A 17,570-nucleotide genomic window follows, 5' to 3' on the forward strand; every position below is an offset into this window, starting at 1 on the left:
GGGATGTTTTTTAGCGGCAGGGACTGGGAGACTACTCAGGATTGCGGGAAAGATGAACGGAGCAAAGTACAGAGAGATCCTTAATGAAAACCTGCTCCAGAGCGAACAGGACCTCAGACTGAGGTGAAGGTTCAACTTCCAACAGGACAATGACCCTAAGTACACAGCCAAGACAATGCAAGAGTGGCTTTGAGACAATTCTCTGAAAGTCCCTTGAGTGGCCCAGCCAGAGCCCAGACTTGAACCTGATTGAACACCTGAAAATAGCTGTGCAGCGACGCTCCCCATCCAACCTCATAGAGCTTGAGAGGATATGCAGAGAAGAATGGGAGAAACTCCCCAAATACAGGTGTGCCAAGCTTGTAGCGTCATAACCAAAAAGACTTGAGGCTGTAATCGCTGCCATACAGTGGGTTGTGAAAGTATTCACCCCCCTTGGCATTTTTCCTATTTTGTTGTCTTACAACCTGGAATTAAAATAGATTTTTTTGGGGGGTTGTATCTTTTGATTTACACAACATGACTCCCAAAATATTTTCTATTGTGAAACAAAAAAGAAATATGACAAAAAACTGAAAACTTCAACATGCATAACTATTTTAGTCTCATCTGACCAGAATCCCTTCTTCCATATGCCTTTTGGCGAACAACTAACGTGTTTGCTTATTATTTTCTTTAAGCAATGGCTTTTTTCTGGCCACTCTTCCGTACGCCCAGCTCTGTGGAGTGTACAGCTTAAAGTGGTCCTATGGAGAGATACTCTAATCTCCGCTGTGGAGCTTTGCAGCTCCTTCAGGGTTATCTTTGGTATCTTTGTTGCTTCTCTGATTAATGCCCTCCTTGCCTGGTCCATGAGTTTTGGTGGGCGGCCCTCTCTTGGCAGGTTTGTTGTGGTGACAAATTCTTTAAAAATAATAATAATGGACTTAATGGTGCTCTGTGGGTTGTTCAAAGTTTCAGATATTTTTTTGTTTCACAACCTTGATCTGTACTTCTCCACAACTTTGTCCCTGACCTGTTTGGAGAGCTCCTTGGTCTTCATAGTGCCACTTGCTTGGTGGTGCCCCTTGCTCAGTGGTGTGGCAGACTCTGAGGCTTTTCAGAATAGGTGTATATACTGTATACTGAGATCATGTGACAGATCATGTGACACTTATATTGCACACATGTGGAGTTTATTTAAGTAATTATGTGACTTCTGAAGGTAATTGGTTGCACCATATCTTATTTAGGGGCTTCATGAATACATATGCACGTTCCACTTTTCCATTATTATTATTTTATATATATATATATATATATATATATATATATATTATTATTATTTTTTTTTAAGTATTTTTTTTTCACATTTAACTTCACCAATTTGGAATATTTTATGTATGTCCATTACATGAAATCCAAATAAAAATCCATTTTAATTACAGGTTGTAATGAAACAAAATAGGAAAAAGGCCAAGGGGGGTGAATACTTTTGCAAGGCACTGTAGGTGCTTCAACAAAGTATTGAGTAAAGGGTCTGAATACTTATGTAAATATAATATTTAAGTTTGAATTTTTTATACATTTGCAAACATTTCTAAAACCTGATGATTTTGCTTTGTCATTATGGGTTATGGTGTGTAGATTGAGGGGGTTTTCAGAATAAGGCAAAACGTGGAAAAGATCAACGGGTCTGAATACTTTCCAAATGCACTGTATTAATAAATATGCATTGTATATAAACAGTGAAACTAAAATGCATTTTACGGTAGTAGAAATATTAGGATGAGCTATGTTGAGAATACAGTATTAAAATACACAGTACAAAACCCCATAGCAAAATGGATGGAATTGCAGGAAATTAGCTTCATCATCCCAGACTCACTCCAATTTGCATATCGCCACAACAGGTCCATAGAGGACGCAATATAAATTTCTCTCCACACTACCTTCACCCACCTAGACACAGTTGAAGTCGGAAGTTTACATACACCTGAGCCAAATATATTTAAACTCAGTTTTTCACAATTCCTGACATTTAATCTTAGTAAAAATTCCCTGTTTTAGGTCCGTTAGGATTAGCACTTTATTTTAAGAATGTTAAATGTCAGAATAATACTAGAGAATTAGTTATTTCAGCTTTTATTTATTTGATCACATTCCCAGTGGGTCAGAAGTTTACATACACTCAATTAGTATTTGGTAGCATTGCCTTTAAAATTGTTTAACTTGGGTCAAATGTTTCGGGTAGCCTTCCAAAAGCTTCCCACAATAAGTTGGGTGAATTTTGGTCCATTCCTCCTGACAGAGCTGGTGTAACTGAATCAGGTTTGTAGGCCTCCTTGCTCGCACGCACTTTTTCAGTTCTGACCACAAATATTCTGTAGGATTGAGGTCAGAGTTTTGTGATGGCCACTCCAATACCTTGACTTTGTTGTCCTAAAAGCCATTTTGCCACAACTTTGGAAGTATTTGTCAGTTGCTATCACACTTCTTTAACCATGTCCATCCCCCATCCTAGACATGCAGAGAGAGTGGTCTCGAAGGCTGGTCCAGACCAAGGCTGCTCTGAAGAAGGAGACGCTGCTGAGGGAGAAGGTTTTAGAAGACATCAATAAGAAGGTGAACCAGACAGAGAGAGTCCTGAGGCCTGCCCTGGATAACGCTACCCTCTCCAACGCTACTGCAGGACAGGCAGAACACACTGCACACTCCCTGTCTAAAGTGGGTATGGGGGGGGGATGTGTGTGTGTTTAAATTCCATTCACATAAGTCACATCACACCCCTATGAATCCTGTATCCTTCATATTCATTTGTCTGTGTTTTTCTCTGAACACAGGAGGCCAAGGCCACCCTGACCAAGGCCAAGCATGCAAGGACAGCGTCTGCTCAGCTCCTCTGTGGACACAGCCATGCAGCAGCTGGCTGAGCTGGAGAACCACACTGCCCAGGCACAAGCTCAACTCAACGTAGAGGTAACCACAACACAACCAATAATCAACCACACTGCCCAGGCACAAGCCCAACTCAACGTATAGGTAACCACAACTCAAACCCAACTCAACTCATATGTAACCACTACACAACCAATAATCAACCACACTGCCCAAGCACAAATCCAACTCAACTCATATGTAACCACTACACAACCAATAATCAACCACACTGCCCAGGCACAAACCCAACTCAACTCATATGTAACCACTACACAACCAATAATCAACCACACTGCCCAGGCACAAACCCAACTCAACTCATATGTAACCACTACACAACCAATAATCAACCACACTGCCCAGGCACAAACCCAACTCAACTCATATGTAACCACTACACAACCAATAATCAACCACACTGCCCAGGCACAAACCCAACTCAACTCATATGTAACCACTACACAACCAATAATCAACCACACTGCCCAGGCACAAACCCAACTCAACTCATAGGTAACACAACACAACCAATAATCTGGGACCTGAAAGAGTATTTAATACAATACTATATCCAATCACTTAGGGTTGAATCCTAGCTTGAGATTTGCATGGGCAAATTTTCACACACATATACAACTGACATTGCTCCATGAATCCTTGAAAGTAAGCATTTGTAAGCATTTCATGGTACCGTTACACCCTCTGTATTCTATGCAAGTGACAAATACACTTTGATCTATAAGTTACGAAGAGTTACACATGCGGATCTGAAGGGGGATTCAGCCCCCACATTGTATGCTATAATGTTGCCGTCTATCTATCTCTCTATATGCAGTACCCGCCAAAGTTTTGGACACACCTACTCATTCTAGGGTTTTTCTTTATTTGTAGTGTTTTCTACATTGTACAATAATAGTGAAAGACATCAAAACAATGAAATAACACATATGGAATCATATAGTGACCCCAAAATATTTCAGATTCTTCAAAGTAGCCACCCTTTGCCTTGATGACAGTTTTGCATACTCTTACTCTCAACCAGTTTCACCTGGAATGCTTTTCCAACAGTCTTGGAGTTCCCACATATGCTGGGCACTTGTTGGCTGCTCTGTATATGTACAGTACATATGTGTAAGGTTCTGTATTTATTTTCTTAGTCAACCTTGTGTTCTGTTTGTTGTGTTCTTGAACGTAGCCCTGTTTCTTTGTGTTCTTGAACGTAGCCCTGTCTTTCATTTTTGTTCACTGATTTCACCTGTGTTAGTTACTCACCTGGTCTCATCAGCTCCTTATTTAGCTCAGTTCATTCTGTTTGTGACTTTGTGAGGTATTGTTTGTTTTGACTCTACTAAGCCTTTTCCTCGCTCTTTTGTGAGAACCAGTTATAGCCTTCAGTTCTAGTTTTGATTCACCTGCCTGTTTGCCTACCTGTGTATTGCCTGCCTGTGACCATGATTTCTGCCTTCTACAAAATAAACACCTGCTGCGCTCTGTGCACCTTTTTCTTCCTGAGAAATCATTACAATATTACATTACATTTACATTTAAGTCATTTAGCAGACGCTCTTATCCAGAGCGACTTACAAATTGGTGCATTCACCTTATGACATCCAGTGGAACAGTCACTTTACAATAGTACATCTAAATCTTAAAGGGGGGGGGGGTGAGAGGGATTACTTATCCTATCCTAGGTATTCCTTAAAGAGGTGGGGTTTCAGGTGTCTCCGGAAGGTGGTGATTGACTCCGCTGTCCTGGCATCGTGAGGGAGTTTGTTCCACCATTGGGGGGGCCAGCGCAGCGAACAGTTTTGACTGGGCTGAGCGGGAGCTGTACTTCCTCAGTGGTAGGGAGGCGAGCAGGCCAGAGGTGGATGAACGCAGTGCCTGATCAGAGCCTGGAGGTACTGAGGTGCCGTTCCCCTCACAGCTCCGTAGGCAAGCACCATGGTCTTGTAGCGGATGCGAGCTTCAACTGGAAGCCAGTGGAGAGAACGGAGGAGCGGGGTGACGTGAGAGAACTTGGGAAGGTTGAACACCAGACGGGCTGCGGCGTTCTGGATGAGTTGAAGGGGTTTAATGGCACAGGCAGGGAGCCCAGCCAACAGCGAGTTGCAGTAATCCAGACGGGAGATGACAAGTGCCTGGATTAGGACCTGCGCCGCTTCCTGTGTGAGGCAGGGTCGTACTCTGCGGATGTTGTAGAGCATGAACCTACAGGAACGGGCCACCGCCTTGATGTTGGTTGAGAACGACAGGGTGTTGTCCAGGATCACGCCAAGGTTCTTGGCGCTCTGGGAGGAGGACACAATGGAGTTGTCAACCGTGATGGCGAGATCATGGAACGGGCAGTCCTTCCCGGGAGGAAGAGCAGCTCCGTCTTGCCGAGGTTCAGCTTGAGGTGGTGATCCGTCATCCACACTGATATGTCTGCCAGACATGCAGAGATGCGATTCGCCACCTGGTCGTCAGAAGGGGAAAGGAGAAGATTAATTGTGTGTCGTCTGCATAGCAATGATAGGAGAGACCATGTGAGGTTATGACAGAGCCAAGTGACTTGGTGTATAGCGAGAATAGGAGAGGGCCAAGAACAGAGCCCTGGGGGACACCAGTGGTGAGAGCGCGTGGTGAGGAGACAGATTCTCGCCACGCCACCTGGTAGGAGCGGCCTGTCAGGGAGGACGCAATCCAAGCGTGGGCCGCGCCGGAAATGCCCAACTCGGAGAGGGTGGAGAGGAGGATCTGATGGTTCACAGTATCGAAGGCAGCCGATAGATCTAGAAGGATGAGAGCAGAGGAGAGAGAGTTAGCTTTAGCAGTGCGGAGCGCCTCCGTGATACAGAGGAGAGCAGTCTCAGTTGAATGACTAGTCTTGAAACCTGACCGATTTGGATCAAGAAGGTCATTCAGAGAGAGATAGCGGGAGAGCTGGCCAAGGAAGGCACGTTCAAGAGTTTTGGAGAGAAAAGAAAGAAGGGATACTGGTCTGTAATTGTTGACATCGGAGGGATCGAGTGTAGGTTTTTTCAGAAGGGGTGCAACTCTCGCTCTCTTGAAGACGGAAGGGACGTAGCCAGCGGTCAGGGATGAGTTGATGAGCGAGGTGAGGTAAGGGAGAAGGTCTCCGGAAATGGTCTGGAGAAGAGAGGAGGGGATAGGGTCAAGCGGGCAGGTTGTTGGGCGGCCGGCCGTCACAAGACGCAAGATTTCATCTGGAGAGAGAGGGGAGAAAGAGGTCAGAGCACAGGGTAGGGCAGTGTGAGCAGAACCAGCGGTGTCGTTTGACTTAGCAAACGAGGATCGGATGTCGTCGACCTTCTTTTCAAAATGGTTGACGAAGTCATCTGCAGAGAGGGAGGAGGGGGGAGGGGGAGGAGGATTCAGGAGGGAGGAGAAGGTGGCAAAGAGCTTCCTAGGGTTAGAGGCAGATGCTTGGAATTTAGCGTGGTAGAAAGTGGCTTTAGCAGCAGAGACAGAGGAGGAAAATGTAGAGAGGAGGGAGTGAAAGGATGCCAGGTCCGCAGGGAGGCGAGTTTTCCTCCATTTCCGCTCGGCTGCCCGGAGCCCTGTTCTGTGAGCTCGCAATGAGTCATCGAGCCACGGAGCGGGAGGGGAGGACCGAGCCGGCCTGGAGGATAGGGGACATAGAGAGTCAAAGGATGCAGAGAGGGAGGAGAGGAGGGTTGAGGAGGAAGAATCAGGAGATAGGTTGGAGAAGGTTTGAGCGGAGGGAAGAGATGATAGGATGGAAGAGGAGAGAGTAGCGGGGGAGAGAGAGCGAAGGTTGGGACGACGCGATACCATCCGAGTAGGGGCAGTGTGGGAGGTGTTGGATGAGAGCGAGAGGGAAAAGGATACAAGGTAGTGGTCGGAGACTTGGAGGGGAGTTGCAATGAGGTTAGTGGAAGAACAGCATCTAGTAAAGATGAGGTCGAGCGTATTGCCTGCCTTGTGAGTAGGGGGGGAAGGTGAGAGGGTGAGGTCAAAAGAGGAGAGGAGTGGAAAGAAGGAGGCAGAGAGGAAAGAGTCAAAGGTAGACGTGGGGAGGTTAAAGTCGCCCAGAACTGTGAGAGGTGAGCCGTCCTCAGGAAAGGAGCTTATCAAGGCATCAAGCTCATTGATGAACTCTCCGAGGGAACCTGGAGGGCGATAAATGATAAGGATGTTAAGCTTGAAAGGGCTGGTAACTGTGACAGCATGGAATTCAAAGGAGGCGATAGACAGATGGGTAAGGGGAGAAAGAGAGAATGACCACTTGGGAGAGATGAGGATCCCGGTGCCACCACCCCGCTGACCAGAAGCTCTCGGGGTGTGCGAGAACACGTGGGCGGACGAAGAGAGAGCAGTAGGAGTAGCAGTGTTATCTGTGATGATCCATGTTTCCGTCAGTGCCAAGAAGTCGAGGGACTGGGGGTAGGCATAGGCTGAGATGAACTCTGCCTTGTTGACCGCAGATTGGCAGTTCCAGAGGCTACCGGAGACCTGGAACTCCACGTGGGTCGTGCGCGCTGGGACCACCAGAGTAGGGTGGCCGCGGCCACGCGGTGTGGAGCGTTTGTATGGTCTGTGCAGAGAGGAGAGAACAGGGATAAACAGACACATAGTTGACAGGCTACAGAAGAGGCTACACTAATGCAAAGGAGATTGGAATGACAAGTGGACTACACGTCTCGAATGTTCAGAAAGTTAAGCTACGTAGCAAGAATCTTATTGACTAAAATGATTAAAATGATACAGTACTGCTGAAGTAGGCTAGCTGGCAGTGGGTGCGTTGTTGACACTACACTAATCAAGTCGTTCCGTTGAGTGTAATAGTTTCTGCAGTGTTGCTATTCGGGGGCTAGCTGGCTAGCTAGCAGTGTTGTTTACGTTACGTTGCGTTAAAAGAACGACAATGGCTGGCTAGCTAACCTAGAAAATCGCTCTAGACTACACAATTATCTTTGATACAAAGATGGCTATGTAGCTAGCTATGTAGCTAGCTACGATCAAACAAATCAAACCGTTGTACTGTAATGAAATGAAGTGAAAATGTGATACTACCTGTGAATGCGACCGGGTTGTTGAGTTCTATTCAGAAGACGTTGGCTAGCGTTGGCTAGCTAGCAGAGTTTCCTACGTTAAGGACGACAAATAGCTGGCTAGCTAACCTCGGTGAATTAAGATAATCACTCTAAGACTACACACTCTAAACCTAAACAACACAATTATCTTGGATACGAAGATACGAAGACAGCAAAGACAGCTATGTAGCTAGCTAACACTACACTAATCAAGTCGTTCAGTTGAGTGTAATAGTTTTCCCAGTGCAGCTAATCAGTGGACGTTAGCTAGCTGGCTAGTGAAGACTACGTTAGGACGGCGAAATACGATAATTACGCAATTATCTTTGATACAAAGACGGCTATGTAGCTAGCTGAGAAGAAATTGCTAAGATTATTGCTAAGATTAGACAAATCAAACCGTTGTGCTATAATGAAATATAATGAAATGTAATGAAAAAGTTATACTACCCGCGGGAGCGAAGTGCCGATGCGACCACTCGCTCCAACCCGGAAGTCATTCCTTGGTTTGTTGGTTTGTTTGTTAAAGCTTCGCAACAATGTTGCTACTAATCCATGCAATCCACAATATGTCCCTGTATATTTGTCCCTCTGTGATCTCCAGCCTGTAGAGTCTCTGACCAGTGTGAAGGGGGACATCCAGGCAGCTAAGATTCAACTGGAGGCATATTCACTCACACTCACCCAGCTCATCCGTAACATGGGTAAGTTCAAATCTGACGTTTACTGGGCTTGTCCCAAATGCCACCCTACTCCCTATATAGTGCACTACTTTTAGCTGGGGCACATGGGGAATAGGGTACAAATTTGGACACACACTAAATTCCATGCAGTAACAAATCCAACATGTCAGCTCAACCAGAAGCATCTAAGCCTATATGTTACTGCCCTCCTCACCACTGATCGCTCACACCTGACTTCCATCAGATCAGGAATGCTATGTCAGAATGGCCCTTAGTAAAGGGATCCAGATGGATTTCTCAGATGAAGGAAGAATGTTGTTGATGCACCTCTCTAGGAATTCAGATATCCTGTTTACTAGTAGAATTAGAACCAGATACTGTTACAAATGTTTTATTGAAACAGTTGTATTGATTAAATGCATAAACCAGGTGACTAAATGGTTTCCCACAGTTCCTTTGTCCCTGTTGATGAGTCAGTGGTGATGTGGGCACCATCCTGATGGAGAAACGTCCACTCATAATGCTGGCCAACCCCATCGTTGGGTGGGCACAACAGGGTGGCACATAGACCTCAGTGACCACACAAGACAAGAACCTTGCTGATGGCAAGAGTTAAATACTAGGCCTGTTCAACACTCCTAGCTCTAAAGTACAAATTCATCCCTCTGTCTAGTTTTTCACAATAACTGTAATCCTGATAGACTGTACAATGTAGTATCTCAAATACTGTTTTCTGTCTTTCAGATGGGAGCATGGTGCTGTAGCAGTTTGACCGTATCCTGAGTGAGACGGTGGTGCGGTTGGGTGTTCTGCGTGGCTGTGTGGAGAGCCTTGCCCTGAACGTGAAGATCCAGACCCTATGGTCAGCTGCCCAGGACCAGAAGAGCCAACTGACTCACCTGGAACAGGACCTGCAGAAGGTAAGACTGGAGCGAGACAGTTTGAAGGACATCGCCCTGCACCTGCCCCAGACTTGCCCCCAGGCCTCGGGGATAGAAGGACACTAGGACTGTGCTCCAGGAGGACATTCATTTTACTCCCTCCCTGAAGTGCGCACACTCGTTCACTCAACCTCAATGATCTAATAGAGGGTCTACCATGTTTCTTACAGCAAGAAAATTGGAATTAGACATAAGAATGCTGGGAGGACTCAAAGTTCAGATGGTGGGTAGGTCTCAGATATTTGAATGCTTTAGGGGAGATGTAGTCTGTCCCAAATGGCACCCTATAGTGCATTACTTTTGACTAGTGCCTGTAGAGCTTTGGTCAAAAGTAGTGCACTATGTAGGGAATGTGGTTCCATTTGGGACACATGCATAGAAGTGTAGGTGGCATCCTCCTCAGTTTATTGGTGTTAGTGGACAATACTGTGGTTGTCCATCCCCATCTACTGCAGTGCAGTGTCACAGTTCTACCACTTTGTCTCTATACTTTTCAAACTCTCCACTATACTTTTCTGACCTGGCTGATATCACTTCAATACTACTGTCCAGTCATAGGTAGTTTTCCTTGCCCTCTTTGAACTTCTACTTTCATCATGCTCTTTCCATTAGTCCTACCCCCTCAATCCGTTTTGGCTTTACTTATCTTTCCGTAGCTCATCCCGCTCCCGACTCCACATTACCCCTGCCCTGTCGCCATAGCAGTGCTCATTCTCACTTCATTTCCCCCTGTAATATTTCCAACCTCTGCAGTGTAATTAATCAGTGAATAATACGTCTGCTGTAGCTGCCTGTTCAACAGCCCAGTGTGTCCTGTCAAGTTTAAAATAATGCTGATTGTCCACTTTGGGGGTAGGTGTGCCTGAACTGCAGTGCTTCTCCAATGTGACACCTTCAGTTACACTTGAGCAATTTTCATCAGCCTTCCATAATTAACAATTAGTCATTTTTCCCTCCATAGGGTTCAACTGCACGCACACAGTCATTCCTTTTGGGATTCTACATGTGCCTCTCGCTTTCCCTCCGTCTCCTTTCTCTCTGAGCAAATGATCTGTCAAATGGAAAAGGACAAAAACAATCAACCTGTTGGCTTTTCTCCATGTGGGTATCAATGGCTGGAATACCTACAGAATTATAGAAGGTATAGAAATCTGTCGCTAGAAATGGGACCTTGCTATTTGAGATAGAATTTTGTCAGACCAGAAATAGGATATGATTGGTTTTAGATGATAGCCCGGTAAACAAGGCCTGAAAATGTAATGATGTATTCCCCCTCTGCATGTGTGCTCGCACGCAAATCGTGTTATTTTGTTGATGGTGCTGTTGATTATTATTGGAGAAACTAGCACAGCTATTGATGGCAGCCATCAAGACTATAAAGCACACTAAATATATACTGATGGTGAAAAGCAATGATAAAGTGTCTAATATCAATAAATTGTATTGCGTTCATATTCGTATCGTATTACTCGCATCCGCTACAAGACCATGGTGCTTGCCTACGGAGCTGTGAGGGGAACGGCACCTCAGTACCTCCAGGCTCTGATCAGGCCCTACACCCAAACAAGGGCACTGCGTTCAGCCACCTCTGGCCTGCTCGCCTCCCTACCACTGAGGAAGTACAGCTCCCGCTCAGCCCAGTCAAAACTGTTCGCTGCTCTGGCCCCCCAATGGTGGAACAAACTCCCTCACGACACCAGGACAGCGGAGTCAATCACCACCTTCCGGAGACACCTGAAACCCCACCTCTTTAAGGAATACCTAGGATAGGATAAGTATTCCCTCTCACCCCCCCCCCCCTTTAAGATTTATATGCACTATTGTAAAGTGACTGTTCCACTGGATGTCATAAGGTGAATGCACCAATTTGTAAGTCGCTCTGGATAAGAGCGTCTGCTAAATGACTTAAATGTAAATGTAAATAATTTCAGTCTCATGGACTCTATTTCTGTTAAATGTTGGATCCTTTGATATCAAACTGACATCCCTGCAGTTCTTTAAATTACCACACAGTGGTAATCAAGAGTCACTAGCGTTCCTTACAAACCAGAGAACATCACTTGCTGTGAGTTAGTTGACCCACTATGGTGGAATCAGGACTCTGGGACATCTGCACTACTTTATATATCTGTACTGCACAAAGCACAAACACCCCACACTACTTTATACTGTATCTGTACTGTATATTACACATTCTTCATACTAACACTCACAGGATTGTGACAGTTTCTGATTGCTCAAACCAACCAGAGCTTCAGGTCTGTCCATCACTTCCTGAAGGGAAAACACTGGCCAGCCTAGCGTTAAACTATGTGAGTGCCCTTCCGGGAACATCTTTAAGGTATGTCCTGTACATAAGTGGATGCTAACACAGGCACCCCAATTTTGATATTTTTTCCCAGTAATTGGTCTTTGACCAATCACATCAGCTGGCTAGATGGCTAGAGTGACATAACAGTTTATAAGGGGGGTTAGGTACCGATTTAAAGATTTTATAAGTTACAGACATGTTGTTTGTATTTATAAATTATTAGTATCCTGTTACTGAACAAGCCTGTATGACTGCATGGGTTTATACATTTAATAGAACGTCAATCATGACGTTTTGGGTACACAAGTCATATGAAAACGGTGTCACCTCATCGACTGTGTAGTCGGGCATCAGATTTCTATAACATATTAGCTGATGCTTAAAATGCCTATCCAGGCGTTGTAAGATCTGCCAGGCGTCAACAACGCCTGGGCAGAGAAACGCACACAAATTTACACAAGCAGCCTAATTCTGATAATTTTCCACTAATTGGTCTTCTGACCAATCAGTTCAACTATTTTGCCAATAATTGGGGAAAAGATCAGGATTGGGCTGCAACATAGCCAGAGTGATGTGACAACCCGCTATCTGTGAATGTGAACGATTTAAGGCTACAGTCCAGTTAGCCCCGAGGTAGCATGGCATGCTAGACATTACAATGTGGCTGCATTTACACAGGCAGCCCAATTCTGTTTTATTTTCTTCACTTATTGGTCTTCTGACCAGTCAGATCTGCTCTTTTGCCAATAATTGGACAACGATCAGAATTGGGCTGGCTGTATAACACAGCCTAAATTCTTGTTGAAGAATCATGTTTGTTTAGGTAAGATACCTAAATGGCTGGGGGTGAGACTATGGCCTACTAATACTGACTTTACTGTAAGCTACTTTATTGAGGGAAAATGTAATTGCTAAGACTGTCATATGTGGTTGTCTCACCCAGCTATCTAAATTGAAAGGATGTAAGAGCATCTGCTAAATGACTAAAATGTAATGTGTATATATGTCACAAACCTATATATAATAATGTACACACTGATCAGATGGTCACAGAGTTCCTGCATGCCTACACAAAACAACACATTCATGTCCGTCAGAGTCACTGCTTGAGGGTCGCCAGTGTAGTCACTCTACCACACCAAACATATCATTAAAATGCTAGAGTCTAATGCTCTGAGAGCCCCTGGCACATATCTAGGGAGGCACAGGGGTTTTTAGATCATGCTGATCTTAATGACCTCCACACAGTCGATGGACACTATATAATGTGGGTACTGAGTCCTGACAACCATCTATGCAGGAAATTCGCGTCCTTCTGTAGCTCAGTTGGTAGAGCATGGCGCCTGTAACGCCAGGGTAGTGGGTTCGATCCCCGGGACCACCCATACGTAGGATGTATGCACTCATGACTGTAAGTCGCTTTGGATAAAAGCGTCTGCTAAATGGCATATATTATTATTATATTATAAATCGAATAACATTTTTGAAAAACATATTAAAATGATGACCTGTCTTTTACAATTCAAGCTACAATATGGAATTGTTTTTTCAGCAGTCCCACCACTTCAGTTAGATATGTGTTTCAGTATCACTAGGGAACTCTTCATAAAGTGAAATGTAACTCTTCATAAAGTGAAATGTAACTCTTCGTAAAGTGAAATGCAACTCTTCGTAAAGTGAAATGTAACTCTTCATAAATTCATAGACCTCGCTCTAGATGCAAGGACTGACAGTCCATGACATCTTGTCATGATAGTTATACTAGAAGCGATACTGTAGGCTACATTGTTTACATTCCTATTTGTAAACAATAATCAAATGTATTCATTAAACCAAACGTAAGCAAGTATTTATTTGTTATATTCTTCAAGAATCAAGGAATAACTATCAAAAATGGAAATTACCATTGAACAGACCGATTTCTTAGAAATTGTTCAAATGCAGTACTACCTTTATACATAGTGTATATAAAAGCACACCAGTAAATGTATACAGAGTCAAATAAAGACAATGAAGAGCGATATCATTTGTTTGAGAAAAACTGACTTGAAAACTTACACGTCCACAATGAGGCCTAGGTCTACCTTTTTAGGGATTTTGTTTCAAATCTTTTTTAAATATATTTTTTAAGAGATTGTGTACCTTGCACTTGCAGTTATTTAATGTACCACACGAGGGTGACCAAGTGTCACTAGCATTCCTGGCGAACCAGAGTGCATCGCTTGCTGTGAATTGACCAATAGCTGTATGGAATTGACAGACCCACTGTGCTGGCAGCGTGCGTGCCACTGCCCGCGAAGGGAAGAAGACGAGCGAGGTGCTGTGTGCTGATTTCTCCTTCTCTATCTCACCATATCAAACTCATCTCACAATGCCTGTAAATCATACATTTCAAGGTAATTACAAATATCCGAGTGGGATATTTCGGGGGGGGCGGTCTAGTTAAAGGGCTAACGCTCATAGTCGACTAGTTTTGTATTTTATTAGAATGGTAAACTAGTAGACACTCTTTTCAATTGAGCTTGCAAGAGGGCTAGTTCGCTAGTAGTAGCTAGCTACTGTAGTAACGTTACTGATTAGTAGCCACATTATGAAATTAGGCTAACGAGCTATTTTTATTGCAGGAGGGAAAGCCTTTGGATTATTTAAAGCTCAACAAAGGGAGAGATGCGAGGAAATAAACAAGGTAAGTCGTGATCTTTCTAATGAAGACGTTTTGTGTATTTTGTCAATGTATTGTAAAGGTATTTTCAACAGAATTAAAATACATTTGGCTTTGAACCTGCTTTGAATTAGACGAGCTTGTTAGTGCATATGTTATAATTAACGTTAGTAGCTAGCAGCAGTCTTACTAGCCACGTTATGTGAACACTAGTTCCAACCACATGATCTGCCTGTACTGACATTTGCATGTGATAAAATCTGTCATTAATTTCGCACATCGTTATCGACCCAGCGACCTGTTATCTTGCTGGCGGTCATAAACCATGCTTGTGGCCACCCCTGTGTTGTGAGAGCGACAGACACTTGTTGCATGGCATGCCGGTCAGTCAGGGAGTATCCCTCTTGCTAGACCAGATCGATCGATCTCTGTCACCTTAAGTATTGCTTACTATTTATCCAATTCCCTATTCCCAACGTGATTCCTGACTCGTATCATAAAAGGGCAGGCCCTTTTGATGCCCTGTGGCCCATCTCCCTTGGCATTTAGACGGGAAACAGGTGTCTGGGCAGTGGGCTGAATGAGCCCTTTGTGCGAGGTGCAACCAGTCTGAAGGGCTTGAACAGGCACATGACATTGAGTATCAGCCTCAACGGCTGTTCCCATATCTTTTCATCCAGCATACACTACATGGCCAAAAGTATGTGGACACCCATTAAAATGAGTGGTTTTGGCTATTTCAGCCACAGCCATTACTGATAGGTGTATACAATCAAGCACACATACAAGCAATCTCCGTAGACAAACAAGCTGTAGAATGACCCATACTGAACAGCTCAGTGACTTTCAACATGGCACCGTCATATGATTCCACCTTTCCAGCAAGTCAGTTAGTCAAATTTCTACCATGCTAGAGCTTTCCCGGTCAGCAGTTGTAAATGAGAACTTGTTCTCAACTAGCTTACCTGTTATTTTAAAGTGGAAACGTCTATGTGGAACAACGACACAGACGCGAAGTGGTAGGCGGCACAAGCTCACAGAACGGGACCACCGAGTGCTGAAGCGCATAGTGTGTAAAAAATCGTCTGTCCTCGGTTGCAACACCCACTACCGAGTTCCAAACTGCCTCTGGAAGCAAGGTCAGCACAATAACTGCTCGCCAGGAGCTTCATGAAATGGGTTTCCACACACAAGCCTAAGATCACCATGCACGATGCCAAGCGTTGTCTGGAGTGGTGTAAAGCTCGCCGCCATTGGACTCTGGAGCAGTGGAAACACGCTCTCTGGCGTGATGAATCAGGCTTCACCATCTGTCGTCCGTCAGACTGTATCTGGGTTTGGCGGATGCCAGGAGAACCCTACCTGCCCCAATGGATAGTGCCAACTGTAACGTTTGGTGGAGGAGGAGGAATAATGGTCTGTGGCTGTTTTTCATGGTTTGGGCTAGGCCCCTTAGTACCAGTGAAGGGAGATCTTAACGCTACAGCATACAATGACATTCTAGATGATTCATGCTTCCAACTTTGTGGCAACAGTTTGGGGAAGGCCTTTACCTAATTTAGCATGACAATGCCTAATCGCCCAACATCAAAACAAATGTATTTATATAGCCCTTCGTACATCGGCTGATATCTCAAAGTGCTGTATAGAAACCCAGCCTAAAACCCCAAACAGCAAGCAATGCAGGTGTTGAAGCACGTTGGCTAGGAAAAACTCCCTAGAAAGGCCAAAACCTAGGAAGAAACCTAGAGATAAACCAGGCTATGAGGGGTGGCCAGTACTCTTCTGGCTGTGCCGGGTGGAGATTATAACAGAACATGGCCAAGATGTTCAAATGTTCATAAATGACCAGCATGGTCAAATAATAAGTCTGGGACAGGTAGCACTTCCGGTGAACAGGTCAGGATTCCATAGCCGCAGGCAGAAGCACGGCCGTGCAGCAGCATGGCCAGGTGGACTGTGGAGAGTCATCATGCCAAGTAGTCCTGAGGCATGGTCCTCCGAGAGAATTAGAGCGAGCATACTTAAATTCACACAGGACACCGGATAAGAAAGGAGAAGTACTCCAGATATAACAAACTGACCTTAGCCCCCGACATATAAACTACTGCAGCATAAATACTGGAGGCTGAGACAGGAGGGGTCAGGAGACACTGTGGCCCCATCCGATGATGCCCACGGGCAGGGCCAAACAGGAAGGATATAACCCCACCCACTTTGCCAGAGCACAGCCCCCACACCACTAGAGGGATATCTTCAACCACCAACTTATCATCCTGAGACAAGGCCGAGTATAGCCCACAAAGATCTCCGCCACGGCACAACCCAAGGGGGAGCCAACCCAACAACCCAACATCAGTGTCTGACCTCACTAATGCTCTTGTGGCTGAATGGTCCCCGCAGCAATGTTCCAACATCTAGTGGAAAGCCTTCCCAGAAGAGTTATAGCAGCAAAGGGTGACCAACTCCATATTAATGCCCGTGATTTTTTGGAATGGGATGTTCGACGTGAAGGTGTCTACATACTTTTAGCCATGTAGTGGATCTCTCTCAACTCTCTCTAAATATCTTGCTCGCTCTCTCTCAGGCTGGCAGCCTGTCAAGAGCGCTCTGGTCACATGTAAGCAAACCTAGACGTGAGGAGAGGGAATCAGGTCACAAAGAGGGGCCATCACTGATATTGTGGGCCATTTGACAAAATAATAATCCCCATTTCTGCAATAACATCAGTAAAAATGTAGACTCATATGGGCAAGCTGATGACATTGGCCATACACACACACACACAAGGATAAATGTTAACTATTGTAAACCGGGCATAAAATGTACTTTTTGGTCCACCAGCCACTAGCAGGTAGATTTAAAAATCTACCAGCCACTCAGATTTTTTTACCAGATAAAATGTTGTTTTGATGCTAAAATTACCAGAACAAAACAAAGTTTCTAAAACAAATCTATTACTAGTACGAAGTAACTAATGTCGTATATTTTTTT

At 44.7% G+C, this 17,570-nt stretch overlaps 2 protein-coding genes across 4 annotated transcripts in view; both read left to right on the forward strand.

The window, feature by feature from the left end:
• Nucleotides 1-2,945, forward strand: part of LOC124047931 (laminin subunit gamma-3-like) — a 44,440-nt gene extending 41,495 nt beyond the window's left edge. For both annotated transcript variants that reach the window (XM_046368278.1, XM_046368279.1), the window contains 2 exons: nucleotides 2,504-2,706; nucleotides 2,823-2,945. In XM_046368278.1, coding sequence (XP_046224234.1) covers nucleotides 2,504-2,706; nucleotides 2,823-2,912 — 293 coding nt within the window. In that variant the 3' untranslated portion in view covers nucleotides 2,913-2,945. The remainder of the gene's footprint in view (nucleotides 1-2,503; nucleotides 2,707-2,822) is intronic.
• Nucleotides 2,946-14,153: 11,208 nt separating this feature from the next.
• LOC124049140 (allograft inflammatory factor 1-like) overlaps nucleotides 14,154-17,570 on the forward strand; it is a 32,493-nt gene continuing 29,076 nt past the window's right edge. For both annotated transcript variants that reach the window (XM_046370508.1, XM_046370509.1), the window contains exons 1-2: nucleotides 14,154-14,310; nucleotides 14,539-14,600. In XM_046370508.1, coding sequence (XP_046226464.1) covers nucleotides 14,582-14,600 — 19 coding nt within the window. In that variant the 5' untranslated portion in view covers nucleotides 14,154-14,310; nucleotides 14,539-14,581. The remainder of the gene's footprint in view (nucleotides 14,311-14,538; nucleotides 14,601-17,570) is intronic.

The sequence above is a fragment of the Oncorhynchus gorbuscha genome, linkage group LG11, assembly GCF_021184085.1.
Source record: "Oncorhynchus gorbuscha isolate QuinsamMale2020 ecotype Even-year linkage group LG11, OgorEven_v1.0, whole genome shotgun sequence".
NCBI classification, from domain to species: Eukaryota; Metazoa; Chordata; class Actinopteri; order Salmoniformes; family Salmonidae; genus Oncorhynchus; species Oncorhynchus gorbuscha.